The sequence below is a fragment of the Bufo gargarizans genome, chromosome 5, assembly GCF_014858855.1.
Source record: "Bufo gargarizans isolate SCDJY-AF-19 chromosome 5, ASM1485885v1, whole genome shotgun sequence".
Classification (NCBI taxonomy): Eukaryota; Metazoa; Chordata; class Amphibia; order Anura; family Bufonidae; genus Bufo; species Bufo gargarizans.
In genome coordinates, this window is record NC_058084.1 from 368,333,760 (window position 1) to 368,356,594 (window position 22,835).

Sequence of the window (22,835 nt, forward strand, 5' to 3'; positions counted from 1 at the left end):
AAGAAGGTTCTTTCGCCCAAACCAAGAGAGAGTTGGGTTGGCTCGAGCCAGGCTGTCAATAGAATCAATGATAGACTTCCTCAAGGGAATATAATTAAGGGAGAAAAGCTCCGTTATGTCTGGACTAATTTTGATCCCTAGATACGTGATGTTAGGGGATGACCAATTAAATGGGGAGTTCTTCATTAAGAGGTGTTGGGTCGATTGGGGGATACCCAAGCAAAGGACCAAGGATTTGTTGGAGTTAATTTTAAAATCGGACAGTAGACTATATGCCTTAAAGTGAGTCTGGAGTCTAGGAAGGGATGTTTTCGGATTAGTTGTCATTACAAGAACATCGTCCGCAAAGGCGGCAATCTTTTGTTCCCTGCCTCCCAAACATAGACCCCCAATCTCCCGGTCCAATCTAATGTTCGCCAAGAGAGGCTCCAAGGCCATGACGAATAGAAGAGGGGATAGGGGGCAACCCTGGCGCGTCCCGTTCCTAATGGCAAAGGAAGGTGATATGGTGCCATTAACTAGGACTGAGGCTGTCGCATGCTCATACATCGAGAAGACTGCCTTGATGTAGGAGTCAGGTAGGCCAAATCCCGCCAGAGCGAGCCTTAGGTATGACCAGTTGACTCTGTCAAATGCTTTTTCAGCATCCGTGCTGAGTAAAAGCAGAGGAGAGGAAAGTCGTTTAGCATGGCAGAGGGAATTGATAACCCTTGAAGTATTATCTTTCCCTTCTCTGTTACGGATGAAGCCCACCTGATCTCCGTGTACAAGGTGAGGAAGGATGGTAGCAAGTCTGTTGGCTAACATCCTGGCCAGGAGCTTGAGGTCTAAGTTTAGGAGGGAGATGGGCCTATAATTAGAGCACAATCTAGAATCCTTCCCCTCTTTGGGAATAATAGTAATATGTGCCGTTGTCATGTCTCTTGATAGTGGGATCCCCTTAAGAGTCTGGTTACACACATCTAAGAGGTGAGGGAGGAGTATTGCCTGGAATGTTTTATAGTAGGCCAACGGTAGACCGTCCGGGCCTGGGCTTTTCCCTGACGGCATTTGGTTCATTGCATCTTTTAATTCAGTTAGGGAGAAAGGGGCTGTTAGGCATGATTCCTGGTCAGGGTTAATCCTAGGGAGTTTGGCCGTTTCCAAAAAGGAAGAGATCGCAGTGGCGCGATCTTCAGGGGCTGATGGAGAGGACAAGTTATATAAGTCATTGTAAAAGGAACAGAATTGGGCGGCAATCTGTTCGACTAAGAAGATGGGGGTCCCCTCCTTGGGGGCATTTACACATTGATGGTCTATTCTCAAAAGGGCTGCAGTGTTCTGTTAACACTTAGGTCTCTTCCCTAGATCATGTTACATCACATTCAATGGTCACATGACCTAGGCACAGCTCAGCCCTATTCAAGTGAGTAGGGCTGACTTGCAATACCAAGCACAACCACAATCAAATAGACAGCGCTGTGCTTGGTAAGCTGAGGAGGCCACAGCGTTTAATGGAGCTCCGCTGAGCACTGCATCCTCTTCAAACTGTTGCTTACTGGGGGAGGCGGGAGGTGGACCCCTGACGATCTCATATTGATGACCAATCCTAAAGATATGTAATCAATATGTAAATCCCGAAGAACAAAGCTAGGTCAAAACTGACACAATGTTATCGCTAAATTGACAACTAAATGTGATGATAATTTTTAATAATATAATAATAAAATCACAAACCTTGAAGCTGCTCCTTGACTTTTCTTTTCAGAAACTTTTTCTGTTTTTTTCCCTTTCTCATCCTGATCCGGCATTATAGAAGAACTCAGTTCACAGAACTGAATTTTCTATTCCTGAAAATAAAAATGTTAATTTTAATTATGAAGATTGTGCAAATAAATGAGTAAAAACTGCTTTAGCCCATTCATTGACTGTAGATAGCATTCTCCTTAGGCCTCATGCACACAGCCGTTGCCTGGCCAGCAGGTACGCAATAAGTGGGCACCGGCCGTGTGCTCCCCGCATCACAGATGCAGACCCATTCACTTGAATGGGTCCACAATCCGGAGCTGCGTTGTGGGAGGGAGGCGTGGAACCCCACGGAAGCACCACGGAGTGCTTCCATGGTGTTTCTGTCCTTGCCTCCACACCGCAACAAAAAAATAGAACATGTTCTATTTTTTTGCGGTGCGGACGGATCACGGACCCATTTAAGTTGAATGGGTCTCGATCCGTCCCGGCCGCCGCACGGACGTTGCCCGTGCATTGGGGACCGCAAATTGCAGTCCCTAATGCACGGAATGGCCGCACAACGGCCGTGTGCATGAGGCCTTAAAGGGGTTGTTTCACTTCAGCAAATGGCATTTATTATGTACAGGGAGTTATTACAAACCATTTACTAATGCATTGGGATTGTCCATATTGGTTCCTTTGCTGGCTTGATTCATTTTTCCATTGCATTATACACTGCTCATTTCCATGGTTACAACAACCCTCTGATCCACCAGTGGTGGTCGTACTTACGCACCATAGGAAAAAGTGCCTGCCTCTCTGGTGGCCGGGACCATGGGACCACACATAGGCTGGTGCTTTTTCCTATAGTGTGCAAGCAGGGCGACCGCTGTTAGATTGCAGGGTGGTCGTAACCATGGGTCGCATTATAGGTAAAGGGGTTTTCCAGGATTTTACTACTGACAACCTATCCTCAGGATAGGTCATAAATATCAGATCGGCGGGGTCCAACACCCGGCACCTCCGCCGACCATCTGGAGGAAGGTAAGGGCAGGCTCCATGTGAGCGCAGCCTTCCCTTCATTGTTTAACTGCTCGCCATCGATAGGGCAGCGTTGGGCAGGTGAAATTACAAGCCATCCTATTCATCTCAACGGCAAAGCTCATTCCTATACACTTGAATAGAAATGAGCCATGCCATAGAAGTGAATAGGACGGCTTGTAACACCTGCTCACCTCTGTGCTGTCGATGGTGAGTAGGGAAACAATGAAGAGCATGGAGCGTGGCCTTCCCTTCATCCAGCTGATCGGCGGGGGTGGCAGGTGGCGGACCCCTTTAAACTGGGAACAGGGATTTGGACTCCATAAGAGTCCCCTCCAAAATGGTTTGCGCCAATGTCAGTGCCGACTATGCAGCCTTTCCTACTGTGCTACTATGGGTCTCTGAGATGTCAGCCTCAGTCACAGCCTGCTCCACCACATGCTGCTCTCAGGGTACTCCAGCCACCTTAAAGGTCCCATTACACAGGACGATACAGCAGCAGATTGGTGGAGGAGACTACTGCATTTACATGCAGCGATCTCCTCCACAGTATGGGAAGAAGCGATCGCTAATGCCATCACTCCTCGCCATACAGACAGATGCTGTAGGCAACCGATAATTTTTGTGACCATAAAAATTATCTATTACCAGATAAACAAGCGTTTTGTTCGTTCATTGGGTAATCAGTGGTACAATCACACCACCAGATAATCACTAACGAGCGTTTTTATGAACGCTCTTTAGCGATTTTCTGCGGGATTCTCAGCACGTGTAAAGGGCCCTTAAGGGTAAATGCTCAGCGTCTCTTTGGCCCATAAAACACTAGCTTTCACAGATTCTGATCCTTGGAAGCAAATGTGTGATCTACACATGGCATGCACTCTTGCTGCAAAGAGTAAGACCCCAGGCTAAACAGGGCAGTTCCAGTTCAAATCCTGCACAGAAACTTAACTTAGGCTTCTTTCACATTAGCGTTAGGATTGTCTGGCAGGCTGTTCGGGCAGGGAAGTCTGCTCCGGCCCCATTCAGTATAATGGGGACAGGTCGGAGATGCGGCCACAGCACGGCAAACATGCCAAGAGGCAGCCGGACAAAAACGGCAGCATGACACATGGAGGGTAAAAAATAAACATATGGACCTGGCATACTGTCTGGTAGAGCTGAACATGGTGACTAAAACAAGCCCTTTCTCCCTATAATTGGTATTACTGTTGCAGAGAAATCCTTATTTTTAGTTATATGTAAATGAGGTTCTCAGAGCACTGAGGGGCTGGCCTAGCCCATCGGAGAACCGCTTCACCTCATTCATTCCCCTTTGCCACTCCCCCTTCCCATGAGATTGACAGGGCTAGGAATTCTCACCGCTACGATGCCTGGTCCTGTGTCACGGTGCGGTTCACTGTGACAGTTTTGGCCTCTTACGTACTGGCTGCAGGCTAACTCCTGTGTATGCTGGTTGCTTGGGACTGCGTGCTGGCTGCGGTGGTGTGTGTGAACTATGCCTGTGAATATGTGTACTCCCCTTGTCTGCATCTCAATGCAGTTCCTGTCTCTGGTGCTGTGTAGGCTGGCTGCTGTGTAGGCTGGTTGCCTGGGACTGCATGCTGGCTGCGGTGGTGAACTGTGGCCTGTGTTTGTGGCTTCCATGTCTGCATCTCTGTGGCTCCTATCTCTGGTGCCATGTAGGCTGGCTGCATGAGCTTTGTGTACTGGCTGTGGGTATCCCCATGTATGCTGGTTCTGAGATGCGTGCTGGCTGCGGCCTTGTGTGTCAACATGGCCTTAGTATGGATGCATTTCTGTTTGTGTCACGGGTTGTTTGTGCTCTGGCTTACTGGCTGAGGTGGACTCCGTGTATGCTGGTTGCCAGGGGCAACATCCAGTACTGCAGCCTGTGTGTTCATGTCCCTGTTCATGCAAGCTCCCCTCCCTTTTTGGTTCTGATGGGGTTAACTTCCCCTGGTCCGTTCCTGGGTGTGTCTTATCAGGTGCCCTCCTTAGACAGCTATATCTATCTGTGAGCTTGAGGTCAGTCTCTTGTGTCTTGCTGTGTGTAGCCCCTTGCTGCTGACACAGGGGGTTTTGCCATCTGCTCTTCTGTGTGGTGTCGCCTGGTAATTTGTTGTTGCTTTGTCTGTTCTTCTATACCTGTCCTGTGATGATTTTGATGTTGTTATCTTTGTCCATGCTTGCCTGTTCTTCTGTACCTGTTCTCTGTCTGGATCCACTCTGTTCTATGTCTAGCCTAGCAGTGCTCTAACTGCGTCTGATAGCTTGGCAGTGCTAAACTGCTTCTGATCCTGTCCTTTGTCCAGCCTGGAAGTGCCTACTGCTTCTGATCTAGTCTGTTCCTTGTCTGTCCTACAGTGCCTTACTGCTTCAGTTCCTGTATGTTGTCCTGCCTTCGTGAGAGGGCCCCTGGGTTCTCCGGAGGGAGAATCTCTTGTCTGTGTGCAGTTCTGCCAGTGACCGCCAGGCATTCATTCCGCTTGGGGTCCAGGCATCTGCTTCTGTGCTGGTTTCTGTTTGTCTTGTTCTCTGATCCATGTCCTGTTTTACTTTGGTTCCAGTTCTGTTGTCAGTTCTGCTGGTGCTTGCACCGGCATGGTTCTCTGCAGGTTGCGGTCAAGTGTGCCGGGACCTTCCTGGAGGTACGACCAGTGAGCTGTCGGCCCAGTTCATTCTCACCACCAGCGGCTCTGTGAAGAATGGGGTTCACTGGCTCTATGCCCTCTGGGTTTTGCCTCTGGTCTTCCGGTGCACTCGGTTCTGTGGTAGAGCTACCACTATTGCCTGACCTGCTGTACTGTCATGTTTTTTTATTACATGTGTAATAAAGTATTCTGTTGGTTAGTGGTCTGTTTCTGCCTGTGTCCTGTTTGCAAGTCATCCCGGGGGTCTGCCTTGGATCCCCGGCATGTGACACCCTGAAATCTCAGGCATGCGCCAGCTGCTCTCTCTCTGAGCGGGGATGACTGCAAAAGATCTTCATTGCGTCAACACATGAGCAAGATTTCCGACCCTGGCATCAGAGCAGGGAGGATGATTGTCCCTGTCAATCTCACTGGGAAGGGGAGTGGCAACAGGGAGAAGCATTGGTGAAGGGGCACTCAGAGGGGCTAGGCCCCTCGCTGCACTGAGCACCTCATTTGCATATAACTCAAAATAAGAATTTCTCTGCATTAGTAATACCCATTTCAGAGAGAAAGGCCTTATTTACAGGTCAGTAATTCACAGACGTGTGCAGTCCGTGTTCTCTATGGATAGCACACGTACTCATTGATTTTAATGTGTGTATTCCCATATTAGTGTTTTAGCACTGTCTGTGGTTTTAGCACGGAAGCATGCCCTATTATGTCCGTGTTTATGGATCCATCACGCCCATTATAGTCTATGGGTCAGTGAAAAACACGGATGCCATCCGTGCTTCATCTGTGTTTCACAGACCATTAAGAGGAGATGCTCTGAATGCTGTGCAGCTATGCAGTGTCCCTGGAACACGGATGACACACGGAGAGCAAAAAATGGATACATGGACCAAACACAGATTCTTCACAGAACTCTTCAAGGTTGAATCAATGACCATCTTATCATGGATTTCATCAAGAACATGTGAAGGCCAAAGGCTCATTTTAGTCACAACAATGACTAGAAGGCAATATGCTTGGCTTAACCCCTTTGCGACCTCCGCCATATATGAACGGCGGAAGTCGTGTCTTTAAATATGGTGCCCACTCGTGCGTGCAGTGGGCGCCATAGCTGCTAACTTTATGCTAATGTGACCACGGCATCAGAGCAGTCCGGAAGTGGGAGCCTAGTGCTCCCGTAACAGCTTTCCCGAGGCGGGGATCTGGGAAACTTCGGCGGCTATTAGTGAAATATACCAATACAGGCCACCAGGTGGCAGCACTGTGTTGTTATATTGAAAATGAAGTGTTCAAGGATGGCTATATAGCCATCAATGAACACAATGGGCAATCTTATGATTGCCAGTTATAGTCACCCAGGGAAAAAGTAAAAAAAAGTTTTAAAAAATATTTAAAAAATGAAACTAAAAATACTTAACCAATAAAAAAAATACAAATCATGAGCATCGCCTCGTGTGAAAACGCCCATACTATTAAAATATAACAATATTTATCCCATACGGTGAATGGCATAGACGGAAAAAGAAAAAATGTAAAACGAGCAATTAGCCATTTTTTGTCACTTCAACTCCCCTCCAAAAATTTATAAAAAGTCTTCAAAAAGTCGCACACAAAAAACTAGTCCCCCCACACAGCATCATACGCATAAAAGCAAAAAAGTTATAGGGGTCAGAATATGCTGATGGGAAAAATTTTTTTCAAGGTTTTTAATTTGTTTTCAGTATTAAAACACAAGAAAAACTATACAAGCGTAGTATTGTTGTAATCGCACTGACCTGGAGAATGAAGGTAACAGTGATACAGCACGTAGCGAACGTCGTAAAAACTAAACAAAACAGAGAACTGTGGCAGAAATGTGTTTTTTTTCCAATTCAACCCCATTTGTAAAAAAAATTCCTGCTTCCCACTACATTGTATGCAACCATAAATGGTGCCATTAGAAAGTACAACTTGTCCTGCAAAAAATATCCTTCATAAGGCTATGTGAACAGTAAAATAAAAAAAGTTATGACTCTGGGAGGGCGAGAAGTGAAAAAGGAAAATGCAAAAACAGAAAATCGCCTGGTCCTTGGATTAACAGGGTTTATTATCATGATGCTCTTTCAATTTACAGAATGTTTGGCAGATTTTGCAGATATTTCACACTTTCTAGAAGGGTAATGCATCCCAAGCTTCTGAAATAAAGTCACTGTTAGGGCCCATTTCTATGGCTCAATACTAAGCATGATGAACGGGAACGAAACGTCCATTCCTGATCATTGCCTGCTTGTTCAGCTGTATTCACATTTAGCAATCTTCACCTCTGTATGGGGATGAATGATCAGAACTTGCGATCGTTTGTCTCCATATGGATTCAATGTTAGGCAGCAGAACATCCCTGTTTAAACAAGGCTGCTGACCATAGATGATTTTAGGTGCCCAATGAAAGATGTGATCAACTAATGAGCAGTGATGGCCAGTTCGCAGTGTTCGCCAGGGAACACATGCGATCTGCCATCTTAACTGACAAGTCCGGCGAGGCACAGGTAAGTCCTTACCTGTGCCTGTGCGCGAGCTGGTCTGAAATGAAATGCGGTCTCCGGGAGCAGGCAGTTCTGAGAACGTCCCCCGGAGGCTGTTCTCGGAACTGCCTGCTCCGGTCTGAACCGCATTTAATTTCAGACCGGCTTGCGCACAGGCACAGGTAAGGACTTACCTGTGCCTCGCCGGACTTGTCAGTTAAGATGGCAGATCGCATGTGTTCCCTGGCGAACACTGCGAACTGGCCATCACTGCTAATGAGCATTTGTGCATCTACATGGCGAGGTCATCAGGGGTGGACGTTTGTACACATGTTCGTCTCCGATAACTGACCCAGAGTTAATGCGTCTGCAGGTAAGTTAAGATAATGACATGTCCACTGAACAGGGATAGCCATTGTGTAAATACCCTATAGTCAAGCTGAGCTCTTAAGCAACTATTTATTTAAGGTGGGGATTGTTAATTTTATAGGAAACATGTTTTTTTAAGGTGCTCTAATGAAAGCACCCGGACAGGGCTGGTCACCGAGTACCTTCCATAAAAGATGGGTGAGCCACTGCTCAGCTCTGATAAAAAAAAAGGGCAATGTCGACAGCTGAGGATTCCAGTCCTTAAAGCCGGAATCGGGTAAAAGGAAGTTTGCATTGGCGGCAATGGTCAGTCTGAGAGAGCGCCTACCATACAGTAATAAGGTCTACCCAGCGCCTACACAGTTATAATACGGAATATTTCCAAAAAGAGAAAAATCTTAGGGACATACAAAATAAAATCCAAATACTTTATTTAATCCATATTAAAAGATGATGTAGGTAGCGTTACTATTACCAATGAGTAAGGCCTCTTGCACACAAACGTGTTTTTTTTTGTTTACGTTCTGGTTTTTGCATTCCGTATACAGTATGCATACTGAACCATTCATTTTAATGGGTCCGCAAAAAACAGAAAGTACTCCGTACAATGCCGAGGATAGGAGTGTTTTATCAGGGGCCAGCTGTTCCGTTCCGCAAAAAATGGAATGCACTCTGACGTCATCCATATTTTTTGCAGATCCATTTTTTGCAGACCGCAAATTACTGAAAAAGCCATACGGTCATGTGCAAGAGGCCTAAGGGTGATTAACCCTTTCATGACCAAGGGTCCAGGTCAAAATTTTCAAATCTGACATGCGTCACGTTATGTGGTAATAGCTTTGGAACACTTTTATTTATCCAAGCCATTCTGAGATTGTTTTCTCGTGACACATTGTACTTCATGATAGTCATATATTTGAGTCAATATATTTTACCTTTATTTATGAAAAATCCAAAATTTATTTTAAAAAAATAAAAAATTCACAATTTTCAAAATTTCCATTTCTCTGCTTCTAAAACAGAAAGTCATACCTAATAAAATATTTATTACTTAACATTTCCGATATGTCTACTTTATGTTGGCATCATTTTGGAAATGTCATTTTATTTTTTAGGATGTTAGAAGGCTTAGAAATTTAGAAGCAATTCTTAAAATTTTAAAGAAAATTTCCAAAACCCACTTTTTAAGGACCAGTTCAGGTCTAAAGTCACTTTGTGAGGCTTAGGCCTCATGCACACGACAGTATTTTTTCACTGTCCGCAAAAACGGGGTTCCGTTGGTCCGTGATCCGTGACCGTTTTTTCGTCCGTGGGTCTTCCTTGTTTTTTGGAGGATCCACGGACATGAAAAATGAAAAAAAAATCTAAGTCAAGTTTGCCATTGAAATGATAGGAAAAAACGGACACGGATCACGGACACGGATCACGGACACGGATGACAATCTTTGTGCATCCGTGATTTTCACGGACCCATTGACTTGAATGGGTCCGTGAACCGTTGGCCGTGAAAAAAATAGGACAGGTCATATTTTTTTCACGGCCAGGAAAAACGGATCACGGATGCGGCTGCCAAACGGTGCAGTTTCCGATTTTTCCACGGACCCATTGAAAGTCAATGGGTCCGCAAAAAAAAACGGAAAACGGCACAACGGCCACGGATGCACACAACGGTCGTGTGCATGAGGCCTTACATAGAGGAAACCCCCCATAAATGACCCCATTGTAGAAACTACACCCCTCAAGTTACTCAAAACTGATTTTACAAACTTTGTTAACCCTTGAGTAGTCCACAAGAATTAAAGAAAAATGGAGATGACATTTCTAAATTTCACTTTTTTGGCAGATTTTCCATTTTATTTAATTTTTTTCTTTAACACATTGAGGGTTAACAGCCAAACAAAACTCAACATTTATTACCCTGATTCTGCGGTTTACAGAAACACCCCACATGTGGTCGTAAACTGATGTAAGGGCACACGGCAGGGAGCAGAAGAAAAGGAATGCCGTATGGTTTTTGGAAGGCAGATTTTGCTAAACTGGTTTTAGATGTCATCTCCCATTTAAAGCCCCCCCCCCCCTGATGCACCCTTATAGTAGAAACCCCCAAAAAGTGACCCTATTTTGGAAACTAGGGGATAAGGTGCCAGTTTTATTGGTACTATTTTGGGGTACATATGATTTTTAATTGCTCTATATTAAGTTTTTTGTGAGGCAAGGTAACTGAAAAATGGCTGTTTTGGCACAGTTTTTTGACACGAGGACACCATGTGATTTCAGGCTCTGATCTGCAGAGCGCAGATCAGAGCCTGAAACCGGCATTTTTTCACTACCGTGATCAGATTGGTTAGTTTGCACAGACTAACCAATCGGATCAATTGCCGGCAAGGGGCCACTCTGATTGGTCCCTTGCCGGCATTACTGAACTGTATGTTGTCCGTGACATCAGCAGGGCAGGGGCAGAAGCTTTAATCCAAGCGCTGCCAGAACGTTTTTATACGTGGTAGCTGAACGGGGTATGTGCAGCTATCACGTATATACACAGATTGCGGTCATGAAGGGGTTAAAAAAGGATTTTAAAAAGTATGAAGGCACCCTAATATGGAACATGCTGCTCTGGAGAATGTCAGCACATACTGATGGTGGAAGCTCCATTTCTCTTAATCCTTGCTTGTGCTTTTTATCCGTCAGCCTTAGGCCTCATAAAGATGACTGTAATGCTGCAATTAAGTAAACAGATTTCCAGCACGAAGGAGATAAAATCTTGCATGTTCTTTATTGAATATTCCAAACGTACACACGGTGCAGTGACAGAGGTCCCTCCATGTCCCTGGTCAGACCGACATGTTTCGAGCCAGCCGGCTCTTAGTCATGCTGCAAGTCCCGGCCTGGCCAGAGTCTTAGCACTGAAACTTACAGCATCATAGGCTGTATGCACAAACCCTGTCTGAAAACCCATTCCACAGCTGGTTCTGCCGCAGGCACATGGACTTCTGCAAGGCCCGTTCAGATGAATGGCACAGACTTGGAAATTTATCAGAGAACCGTGAAAAGATCCTGTATCATGCCTTAGGCCTCTTGCACACGGCCGCGTGTCCCCCGTGGCCGTATTACGGTCCGCATACAATGGGTCCGCAATACACAGGACACCGGCCGTGTGCATTCCGCATCACGGATGCGGACCCATTTACTTGCAGAACAGAACCACGGAACGGAAGCACTACGGAGTGCTTTTGTGGGGTTCCGTTCCGTGCCTCCGTTCTGCAAAAAGATAGAACTTGTTCTATATTTTTGCGGAACAGAAGGATCGCGGACCCCATTCAAGCCCGCGGTCGGTGCCTATGCACTGCGGACGCAGCACGGGCAGCACGCATTCGTGTGTAAGAGGCCTAATTCTCACAGTCAGTGTTCGGTAAGTGATTTCCATCAGTGATTTTGAGCCAAAATTAGGTGCGGCTCTAAACACAGAACAGGTGCAGGCCTTACTCCAGAAAAGGCTGGCCGGCAGGTGAAAGGACTACCAAAGATGCATCTAGTTTATGATGAGGCGCACACCCTGTGATAAATGAAACTCAGCAATGCCAGTATAAAAGGCGATGGTCTTAATAAATCACCCCATCGTTCCTGGGCAGTAGATCCATACAGGAGCATTAGGTGCTGGATGAAAAACATGATCATTCGATGATCGAGCGCAGGCCAATTTAGATTAGTTGGTCAGACACTGAGGACAAAGGAGACGTAGAAGTCCTTCCTTTGTATTTCACATTCCCTTCCAACCCACTTCGGACTTTGGCTCAGAAGACTGCATCAACTGCCACAAAAAACCTAAAGCCCCTTTCACACGGGCGAGTATTCCGCGCGGATGCGATGCGTGAGTTGAACGCATTGCACCCGCACTGAATCCCGACCCATTCATTTCTATGGGGCTGTTCACATGAGCAGTGATTTTCACGTAACACAGGCCCCATAGAAATGAATGGGGTTGCGTGAAAATCGCAAGCATCCGCAAGCAAGTGCGGATGCGGTGCGATTTTCACACACGATTGCTAGGAGACGATCGGGATGGAGTCCCGATCATTATTATTTTCCCTTATAACATGGTTATAAGGGAAAATAATAGCATTCTGAATATAGAAGGCATAGTAAAATAGCGCTGGAGGGGTTAAAAAAAAATATAAAAAATGTAACTCACCTTAGTCCACTTGATCGCGCTGCCCAGCATCTCGTCTGTCTCCTTTGCTGAACAGGACCTGTGGTGACGTCACTCCGGTCATCACATGTTCCATCACATGATCTTTTACCATGGTGATGGATCATGTGATGACCGGAGTGACGTCACCACAGGTCCTGTTCCTGAAATGAATGCTCACCACAGGTCCTGTTCAGCAAAGGAGACAGAAGGAGATGCCGGCTACGCGATCAAGTGGACTAAGGTGAGTTAAATTTTTTTTTTTTTTTTTTTTTTTTAACCCCTCCAGCACTATTGTACTATGCATTCTGTATTCAGAATGCTATTATTTTCCCTTATAACCATGTTATAAGGGAAAATAATACAATCTACAGAACACCGATCCCAGACCCGAACTTCTGTGAAGAAGTTCGGGTTTGGGTACCAAACATGCGCGATTTTTGCAAAACGCATGACAATGTTTCCGCAACATGTTTCCGCAACGGCCGTGTGAAAGAGGCCTAAGGGTGGTCGGCAATGGAAAATGCTGTATGAAGCAAGGACTTCTCCTTTTCCTTGTTGCTGAACGAACTTCTGTCTTTGGGTCAGAAAAGTGCCACTTGGTTTTCACATGGTAAAATTTCAAGCAAAAAAACAGGTCATTTTTGTGGTTTTGTAATCTGGTGGGATTTTTAGATGGGCTTTTATAGGTGTTTTAGAAGAGTTTTTGAGTAGGGTTTTTCTGATTCCCAATTTGCTTCTATAGAGGCCACAATCCAATCTGCTTCAATGAGGTAACATGTCACTCCTCAAGCTTTTTTTTTTTTAATCAGCTGCTATAAAAAGACTGCCATGCGTACAAGGTGTGCATATGGTCAAACTTTTTACATTTAAGTCAATGGGAAGCCGTTGATGGCATTTTGAACGTGGATTACTCGCCACCAGTTTCCTGCCACTGAATCAATGGCAGATGTTGCTTATTTGCCACAAAATGCTGTGTATGACACCACCGTAAATCAGCTTTTCTTTGGGGACTAGTGATATGAAAAGGGTTTGATTAAAGGGGTTTTCCGAGACTTAAATACTGATGACCTGTCCTCTAGATAGGTCATCAGTTTCTGATCGTGGGGGTCCGACAGCCGGAACTCCCGCCCATCAGCTGTTTGATAAGGCACCAGTGCTTGCAGTAGTGTCGTGGCCTTCTTGTAGCTTAATTTTAGTCAAAGTCTTCATTATTATAATTTTATAAATTGTTTATGTATTTTTTTGCACTACACTTTTCCACTGTAATTGGGCTTTCTAGTACCAGAATCACACGTCTACTGGGACCACTGTGGCCTCACTGAGCACTGTGTATGCAAGACCAGAGAAGCCAGAAGTGGTGAAAACCAGTCTTGCATGGCAGAAGGCCCAACATTGCTCAGGCAGCTCGCTAAAGCCTCCGCTGTAAATATGCTATGGCCTGGACCACCGCTGTATATTTAGCATAACTGATTTTCACACCCAAAATAGTTTCAGTTTTTTAAACACGTGTGAAAAAAATGAAATAAGTTTCAAGCGTTATTATAATTATTTTGTAAAATTTTGGGGAATTTAGTGTTTGTGTGAGTCCAGCCTCAATGAAAGGTTTAAAACAAGGGAGGATAGCTTTCTTAAAAGGAATGGTATCAGAAGCTTTCAGTGGAGTGACTGACCCGGGGGGAGTAGTCTGCCTGCCAAGCATGGCATCAACAAGGATTTCCCTACCTTTGAGCGTACAATGGCGATGACTGTCTAGAGGTTTCATTCTGCCTTCCAGTCTAGATGAATATACTACTAACAATGCATTTACACTCATGTATTTATTATGCATATGCTAAAACGGGCCTTTCTTTCTATTTATAATGTGTGACTTATCAGCTGTTCACATCCCCTATTAGCTCTCCGCTGAGCTTTTGAACAAGAAGATATTTTTCAATACCCCAAAACAGTATTCAAGCATATCCCGCAGCGAATACATTCACTTCAGTGAGGCAAAGGTAATCTAAGAGATTAAAGTGGTTATCCACTACTAAAACAGTGGCCCAGACCTGCCTGACCCAGGGTGGGGGTGAGGCTTACTTGATCCCCACCTCTGGATCCGGTCTCTTGGGCTCCCAGGCTGGCAGTTCCGCTTCTACATGCTCGGAGGACAACATCCGTTAGTGGGGGAACACGTGACCGCTGCAGCTACTCACAGGCTACAGCAGTGACCTGCTCCCCTTGCGTTACATGCGATGTCATGCGTGACTCAACGGGAGCAGGTCACTGCTGCAGGCCTGTGATTGTTGACAGTTGTTGTCCTTGGAGCACATAGGAGCAGAGGTGGGGATCAGGGAAGCATCACCCCCAGCATGGGTTGGGCAGGTCTGGGCCACTGTTTTAGTATTGGATAACCCCTTTAATTTTTGGCCGTTTGACCTGTTTTTCATCTGTATCTATTTGGACATAATCGCATAGTCTACCATGCTATTGTGTCCTTCAAATAAATATGTTTTCAGATATTTAAATATATACCGTGGTGAAAACCTTAGAGAAGGGCAGAAATGTGCTGTGGACAATCCCTTAGACTTCCTCACACATGCCTTCCCTATATAAAGCTGTATTTGCACAGGTTGCTTTTGAGACTTCTAAAACAGGCTTTCTGAGACAGATATTGAAGATCTATCCTGAAGGTAGTTCATCAAATCGATGAGGAACAACACCCAGCAGCCCCACCAGTCTGATTTGACCACCTATCCTGAGAATAGATCATCAATATCGAAGTCCCAGAAAACCCTTTTAAAGGTTATTCTGGTTCAAATGCAGTCTTTCTGATTTAAGGGGGAGAGTCCTTAGTTTGGGACCTCCATCAATAAGACACAGAAATCATATACAAAGAATGATTCTCCTTCTGGAGGACCCTGCATGTACGTACATTATCCAGACGGCCCAATAATTTCCTTAATTTTCCCTGTGGTGGAGTACACTATGGGGGATATTTACAAATCTATTTACACCACTTTTACATAAATAGGTCCCAAAATTTGTGCGATAAAATTTGAGACTTTTCCTCACTTTTCCAAAGTGGCAAGAAAAGGGGACGTGGCGTGGTCGAGGAAGCGGACGGCCCAGCAGGCCCAACGCCAGCATGAGTGCTGGCACAGAGTTGCCAGAGGAAGCGCCAAACTTACGTATAGGCCTGCTCCTCTACATAACACTGGCACTTCCTCCGGCTTGGAAAAGGCTGGTCTTAATGATCCCCTATGGGTAGATCCAGAGGTGGTAGGATTTTCTGCGGATCTGCCAAGTGGATTCTGTGCCACAAATGTGGTGCAATTTTAATTACTTAAGGACCTCCGCCATATATGTACGCCAAAAGTCCGGTCCCTAAACATGGCGCCTGCTCGCACGTGCAGTGGGCGCCATAGCCGCCAGGTTTCTGCTATTTTAAATAGCAGAGACCCACGGCACATGTATGCGATCAGCCATGGCATCAGATATGGGAACCTGTTACATCGCTGAAATAGACCGAAGCCTCAAGCAGACTTCTGTGTCTATTTCAGGAATATACCAATACAGGCCAATACAGGTGGCAGCACTGTATTGTTATATTCCAAATGAAGTGTTCAATAATGGCTATATAGCCATCAATGAACACAATGGGCAATCTAATGATTGCCAGTTATTGTCACCCAAGGTGACTTAAAAAAATAAATAAAATAAGTACATTTTTTTTTTACAAATATAAAAAATATAAAAAATAAACCTAAAAGTTCAAATCCCCCCCCCTTTTCTTTAAATTAAAAATACTTAACCAATAAAAAAAATAAACATCATGGGCATCGCTGTGTGCCAAAATGCCCATACAATTAAAATATAACAATATTAATGGAATACGGCAAATGGCGTAACGGGGGGGGGGGGGGGAACCCAGCAAATTTGCCATTTTTTGTCACTTCCACTACCCAATAATTTTTTTATAAAAAGTGATCAAAAAGTCGCACACACTTCGAATTGGTATCACTTAAAAGAACAGATTGTCCCGCAAAAATGAGCCCTCACACAGCCCCGTACACATAACTACTAAAAAGTTATAGGGGTCAGAATATAATAATAAAAAATATATTTTTTTCCTCAAAGGTTAAAAAAAAAAAAAGTATTAAAACGCAAGAAAAATTATACAAGTGTAGTATCGTTGTAACCGTACTGACCTGGAGAATGAAGATAACAGTTCAATTTTACCGCATAGTGTATCAGAATTGCGTTTTTTCCCAATTTTATTTGGAATTTTTTTCCCGCTTCCTATGCAGCCGTAAATTAGAAAGTACAACTTGTCCTGCAAAAAATAAGCCCTCATAAGACTATGTGAATGGAAAAATGGAAAAGTTAGGACTATGGAAAGGCAGAGAGTGAAAAATGGAAACGGAAAAATGGAAAATCTCAGGGTCCTGAAAGGGAAGGTACACTAAAGTGGACATGGTTTTCAAAACCACATTCTCAAGGAGTGGAAAAAATCTACAGGAACATTTTCAAATCCTCACCATCCTCATTATTGTGCCGAAAAGCTGTCCATGTGGATTATGCCAAAGATTGACATAAAAAATTGGCAGCAATAAATATCCACCACATCTGGACGGTGGACCTACCTTTATAGTTATGTACAGCTCATCATTGTGGGGGAGGGTCAAGCAGCAGGTCACCCAGCCTATAATTAGGGGGACTTTCCAAAAGGCCCCTTTACACTGATAGTGTCAGTATGGGATCTGCATCTCCACGGCAGGGTGGCAGATCGCTGTCTACACATTGCATCACTATGGGTCCCAGTACTGGCTTACCTTGTAGGAGACGCAGGTGCCCGCCAGCATACCGCCGCATCCGTCCTCTTTGCCAGGTGTCATCTGATGAGCTATAGCACGCGCGCGCGCACCTCTCCCTTTCTTATAGGAGTAGGCAGCTGGTTCCTGATTACCATCCCCACCCGGAGGCGGGACTATTTTGTATTTAAGGCAGCTTCACTCATCATGAAGTGCCCAAGCGTGGTTGTTGTACCTCATGACTCCCGCTGAAGCATTCCACTGTGTCCGTTTATTGGATTTCCTGGATTCTGACCTCCGCTTCATTTGACTACGCATCTGCCTGCTGTCTGTTTATTGGACCACCTGGATTATAGACCTCTGCACTGCCTGACTACGCGTCTGCCCATCTCCTCCTGTAAGTCTGCCTGGATCCAGACCCTGCACTGCCTGACAACGAGACCGCTTATATCTGCACTGCCTGATTACGCATCTGTCCATCTCCTCCTGTAAGTCTGCCTGGATCCAGACCCTGCGCTGCCTAACGAGACCGCTTATATCTGCATGCTATATTGCTCTGAACTTTGTGTTGCCTGTACCTGTCAAGTGACTTTTGAATACTGTCTGCCAGTAAAGACCATCTGTTACTTTATTCTGCCTTTGTTGGACTCTGTTCACACTACTGCAGGTAGCTGCATTCAAGGTAACAGGTGCAGACACCAGGGTCCTGTCTCTGAGAGTCAGCAGTCAGCAATATTGGACTAATTCCTGTCCTCTATCAGCTGACACAGAGGATCCACATCCTCTGGTCGTAACACATAGATTTAGCAGATGATTGTCGGGAAGGAAGTCTCGCTAGCGGAGGAGACTGCTGCATTTAGATGGGCAGTATGGGGAGGGGTGATCACTAATGCCATCGCTTGTCCCCATAAGGAATCATGGTTTGACGTCAGCAGAGCGTGTTTAGACGGCATTAGCTGCTGTGACCGCACAAACAATTATATTACCTGATGAATGAGCGTTTTGCTCGTTCATTGGGTAACTGGCGACATCTTCACACTGGCAGATAACTGCTAATGAGCGTTCCTACCGGCTCTTGTTAGCGGTTATCTGGCCGATTCTATGCCAGTGTAAAGGGGCCTTAAAGATGTTGTCCTGGTTTGGGTCCGGCCATCTCTGGCCGATGCATCTAGGAGAGATGAGGTTGGGGCACCCCATTCGAGAGATGGGGTCCACATGTATTAGACATTTCTTACAGATATGCCATAAGTGTCTGAGAGGGTAACAACCTTTTAGGTAGCAATCCTCCCTAAAAGTGTTGACCCATTTCAGACACTGTTGGCATATCGTTGGGATATTCCATCAATGTCAGCTAGGAGTGGGTGCCATCACTGGGACTCGCTCCTATATCCACAACGGAGCCTCTCAGGTAAAGGAGAGCACATTCACTGCCATGAGCAGCGCGCTCAGCTGTTAAAGGAAATCCCACAGCGGTGAACAGAGGATGGCCGCCCATGTGCCGCTGCTCTCCGCACTCCTCTTTTTTGTTCACTTTGGGGGCCCCGTTCTGGAGAAAGAAGCAGGTCCCAGAGGCAGGACTCAGTCCTATCTGACATTGATGGCCTATCCGAGCGATACGCCATCAATTTTTGAGACCAACCATCTCCTTTAAGAAGTATTTTGTGGCAATTGTAAGAAAAAAGGAAATGAGGAAAAACTACAATAATAAAAAGTGTAGTAAAATAAACTTCTGCATGTGGAGCTTGAGATGCTATCTGTCCTGGACTAATCTTTGTGCTACAGCGGGGGTGGTCACGGAAATCTTTTTATTTCATTTTTATGGTTTCTATGAATATATATAACAATGTTAACTATAGATGAGTCTAGATAACCAAATGGCATCAATCACAGACAAACGGGAAGAAGAAAGGCTTGCTGCACGCTCACGATTGGTATGCAGCGGTTTTATGTTTGACAATCTAATTTCGGATGGTGTCACATTGCCTCTAGTGAGCTGCCATCACATCTCATCAAGATTTCACACCACACATCCTACTTTACACATTGCATCTGTGCTCTATTTTTACACCCCTCATTTGAGACATGACATCAGTCCATCCAGTGTATATCACATTCCCTGGAGAATACAATGCAAGTCACATTACAGGCAGGTGTCATATCAGATTCCAGCACAGGTTCATATTCCTGCGGCTGCGTACCTCGGATCTGGTGGACACATCAGAACCTCCCGCCTCGGACTGTATAACTGAGAGCACACGCAGCGATGAGGGCGGCGTAATCTCCTAGCGGGGGCTAATCCCTCATTAGCCGCAATCACATTTTCATGCATGTCACACAGCGCTCTGGTCTGGTAGATTATTGGTGACCGCATACTATCTATTTAACCCCTTGTGCAGTAGTTCTTATGTAGCACAGCATCAGCCCGATGTTACATGTACAATAATGGGGAAGTATAAATCACAACTCACGACGTTGCTTCAAGGTCCCTGATACCAGGGAAGATCTTAGGGGTTGACAAACCGAGAAACTACCCAGGAGCGACCTGACAGCAGCAGTCCGCAGCACGCTCATTCACCCGAAACGCTCTGCCCAAAAACAAACTACAATAAACTAAAATCACCCGGCATTATTTAACGGTGTATGTCGGTATGAGCCTGGGAATAGCTAGAGATTGGGCACTGTATGGTAGTATGGTTCGGACATACACACGTGGACAAACTTGTTGGTACCCTTTTCGTTAAAAACCCACAATGGTCACTGAACTGACAAAAGTAATAAATAAAAAATTACAAAAAAAATCAACTAATGAAAATCAGACATTGCTTTTGCTTTTGAATTGTAGTTCAACTGAATCATTTATAGAACAAACTAATGAAACTGGTCTGGACAAAAATGACGGTGCCCTTTAAGGCAATCACTGCCAGTGATGGCCAGTTCGCATTTTTCGCCCGCGAACATATGCGGGCTGCCATCTTTTTTCACAAGTCTGGCGAGGCACAGGTAAGCCCTTACCTGTGCCGCGAGCCGGTCTGAAAATAAATGCGGTCAGCGGGAGCAGGCAGTTCCGAGAACAGCCACTGGGGGGCCTTCATCGGGCTGTTCTCGGAACTGCCTGCTCCCGCTGACCGCACTTGTTTTCAGACCGGCTCGCGCATAGGCACAGTTAAGGGCTTACATGTGCATCGCCGGACTTGTGAAAAAAGATGGCAGCCCGCATATGTTCGCGGGCAAACAATACGAACTGGCCATCACTGGTCACTGCAATCAAGCAATTTCTGTACGGGCTCATACAGACGACCATATTCATTTTGCAGTCTGCACATTGCAGATCCGCAAAACACGGATACCGGGCATGTGCGCTCCTCATTTTTCAGATCAGAACGACGTCCTTCTCCTGTGTAGAAATGTCTATTCCTGTCCACAATTACGGACAAGAATGGGACATGTCTTATCTTTTTTGCGGGGCCATGGAATGGAAGGACGGATGTGGACATCACACGGTGTGCTGCCCACATCTTTTGCAGCCCCCACTGAAATGAATGGGATATATATACGGTTGTGTGAATGGCCCTTAACTCTTAGGCCTCTTGCACACAAATGTTTTTTTTTCCGTTAACACTCCGTTTTTTGCGTTCCGTATACGGACTGTATACAGAACCATTCATTGCAATGGATCCACACAAAAAACGAAACTCTGTATGCCTTCCGTTTCCGTATTTCCGTTAAAAATTGAACATGTCCTATTATTGTCCGCATAACGGACAAGGATAGTACTGTTCTATCAGGGGCCAGCCGTTCCGTTAAGCAAAAAACGGAATGCACACGGACGTCAGCTGTATTTTTTGCGGACCGCAAAATACTGAAAAAGCCATACGGTCGTGTGCAAGAGGCCTTAATGAGACTTCTGCACCTGTCCACAAGTATTTTGGCGCACTGCTCGTGGGCAAACTGCTCCAGCTGTCTCAGGCTTGAAGGGTGCCATCTCCAGACTGCGAGTTTAGCTCCTTCCACAAATGTTCAATAGGATTTAGATCAGGTTTTATAGAAGGCCACGTCAGAAGAGTCCAATGCTTTGCTCTTAGGGTATTTTCACAATTGCGGCAGAGGATTCCGGCAGGCAGTTCCATCGGGACTTACCTGTGCATCGCCGGACTTGTAAGTTAGGATGGCAGCCCGCATGTGTTCGCGGGCGAACTGGCCATCACTGCTGATAGGCTGCAAGGGGGGAAATCCACGGTGGAGAACCGCAGCCTAAATTGACATGTTACAAAGGCAAATTCTGCAGCAGAAAAATCTGCTGTGTTAACCATCATGTGTGAACAAAACCTAAGGGAGACTAATTAAGGTAAAATGCACAAGAATTCGGGCACAAATTGTGACACAAAAGTGGACTACATGCCGTGTGCTCTAAAACGATTAGACACTTTTTACACTTTCTCCTCAGCATTAAAAAAGCAACATTCTAAAAAGAGCCATAAAATGCACCAAATTTATTAACGTGCACCATTGTTTTCCTGCAGTATACGGCCAAGAGGTGGTGTAAGGAACATTATTCATACAATCTGGGGCCGTCTCTGCCATTTTCTCCTCCCTTCAGGACAGTATTAATAAGTCTGCCTCACTGTCTGTCACTCGGCAAACAGATAGCACATAGGTAATGACAACAGTACCGTCACTGGTACCAGTACGATGCCACATCAGGCTCTGTTCTCATTATGTTACTGGGAAGTGGCCCTGGAAAAAAAAACTAACAGTGGCCCCAAGTTGTAAACGAGTCTAACACTAGTCACAAGTAGGCGGGGTCAGCAATACCGTAGTGCAGCACAAAATACCGCCGCAGCAGAACCAAATACCACAGGGCAGCATAAAATACTGCCCTATCACCACACTCAGGACGGTGACACCTGCGGCTGCTGCCTAGCTGCATTAGTATCTGATGCTCCTAGCATTAATTATTGCTGAGAGTATCACATCATTATGTACTCAGCCAGTGGTCATGAGGAGGGCTCAGGTGCCCCCTGGGCGTTGGCCCACCAGGAAATTTCCCTGTACAGTATATGGCCAGTCGGACCCTCGTTAAATTATGTTGGTCAAATCTCATGACATATGCGCTCAATGTAAACCACCGCCATATGGTGTATGCCATACAGAGTATACAGTATATCATCTACAGGATGCAATGTTAGAAAACATTTGGTTGTCCTTGCTCTACAACCTTTACTATAACATCCAGATTTTAATAAACCTCCTATTTGGGTTTACAAATATTATCCGACATAAAAAGCCACCAAAGCAACTACTATCCACCATTTGCAAAACAATTCTAAACCAGACCCCAATGATTAGCCCTATATATCTGCTTGGGAAGAGACCTGCAGGCTTCTTTTCACAAAGGAATCACCCCTCTCCAGGGGCGGACTGGCAATGTACCTTACCGGGAATTTTTGCTTTATGCATCTCATCCATTATAACACAGCAGGCAGTTGGGAGTCCCCGCGCTGCTTAGGAGTCCCCTGCCTGACTCCATATATGGAGTCTCCGCTCTGGGAGTCCCATATATCACTCCTGGGGGTATCACAGTGTGAGGGGA

At 45.4% G+C, this 22,835-nt stretch overlaps 1 protein-coding gene across 5 annotated transcripts in view; it reads right to left on the minus strand.

Annotated features, from left to right (window-relative positions):
• NEK10 (NIMA related kinase 10) overlaps window positions 1-22,835 on the minus strand; it is a 259,563-nt gene that overhangs the window by 230,964 nt on the left and 5,764 nt on the right. For all 5 annotated transcript variants that reach the window (XR_006390017.1, XM_044293922.1, XM_044293920.1 and 2 more), the window contains exon 2: window positions 1,717-1,829. Coding sequence is in view for 4 of the 5 variants with exons in the window: in XM_044293922.1 (XP_044149857.1) it covers window positions 1,717-1,790 (74 nt within the window). In the remaining variant the exon portion in view is untranslated. The remainder of the gene's footprint in view (window positions 1-1,716; window positions 1,830-22,835) is intronic.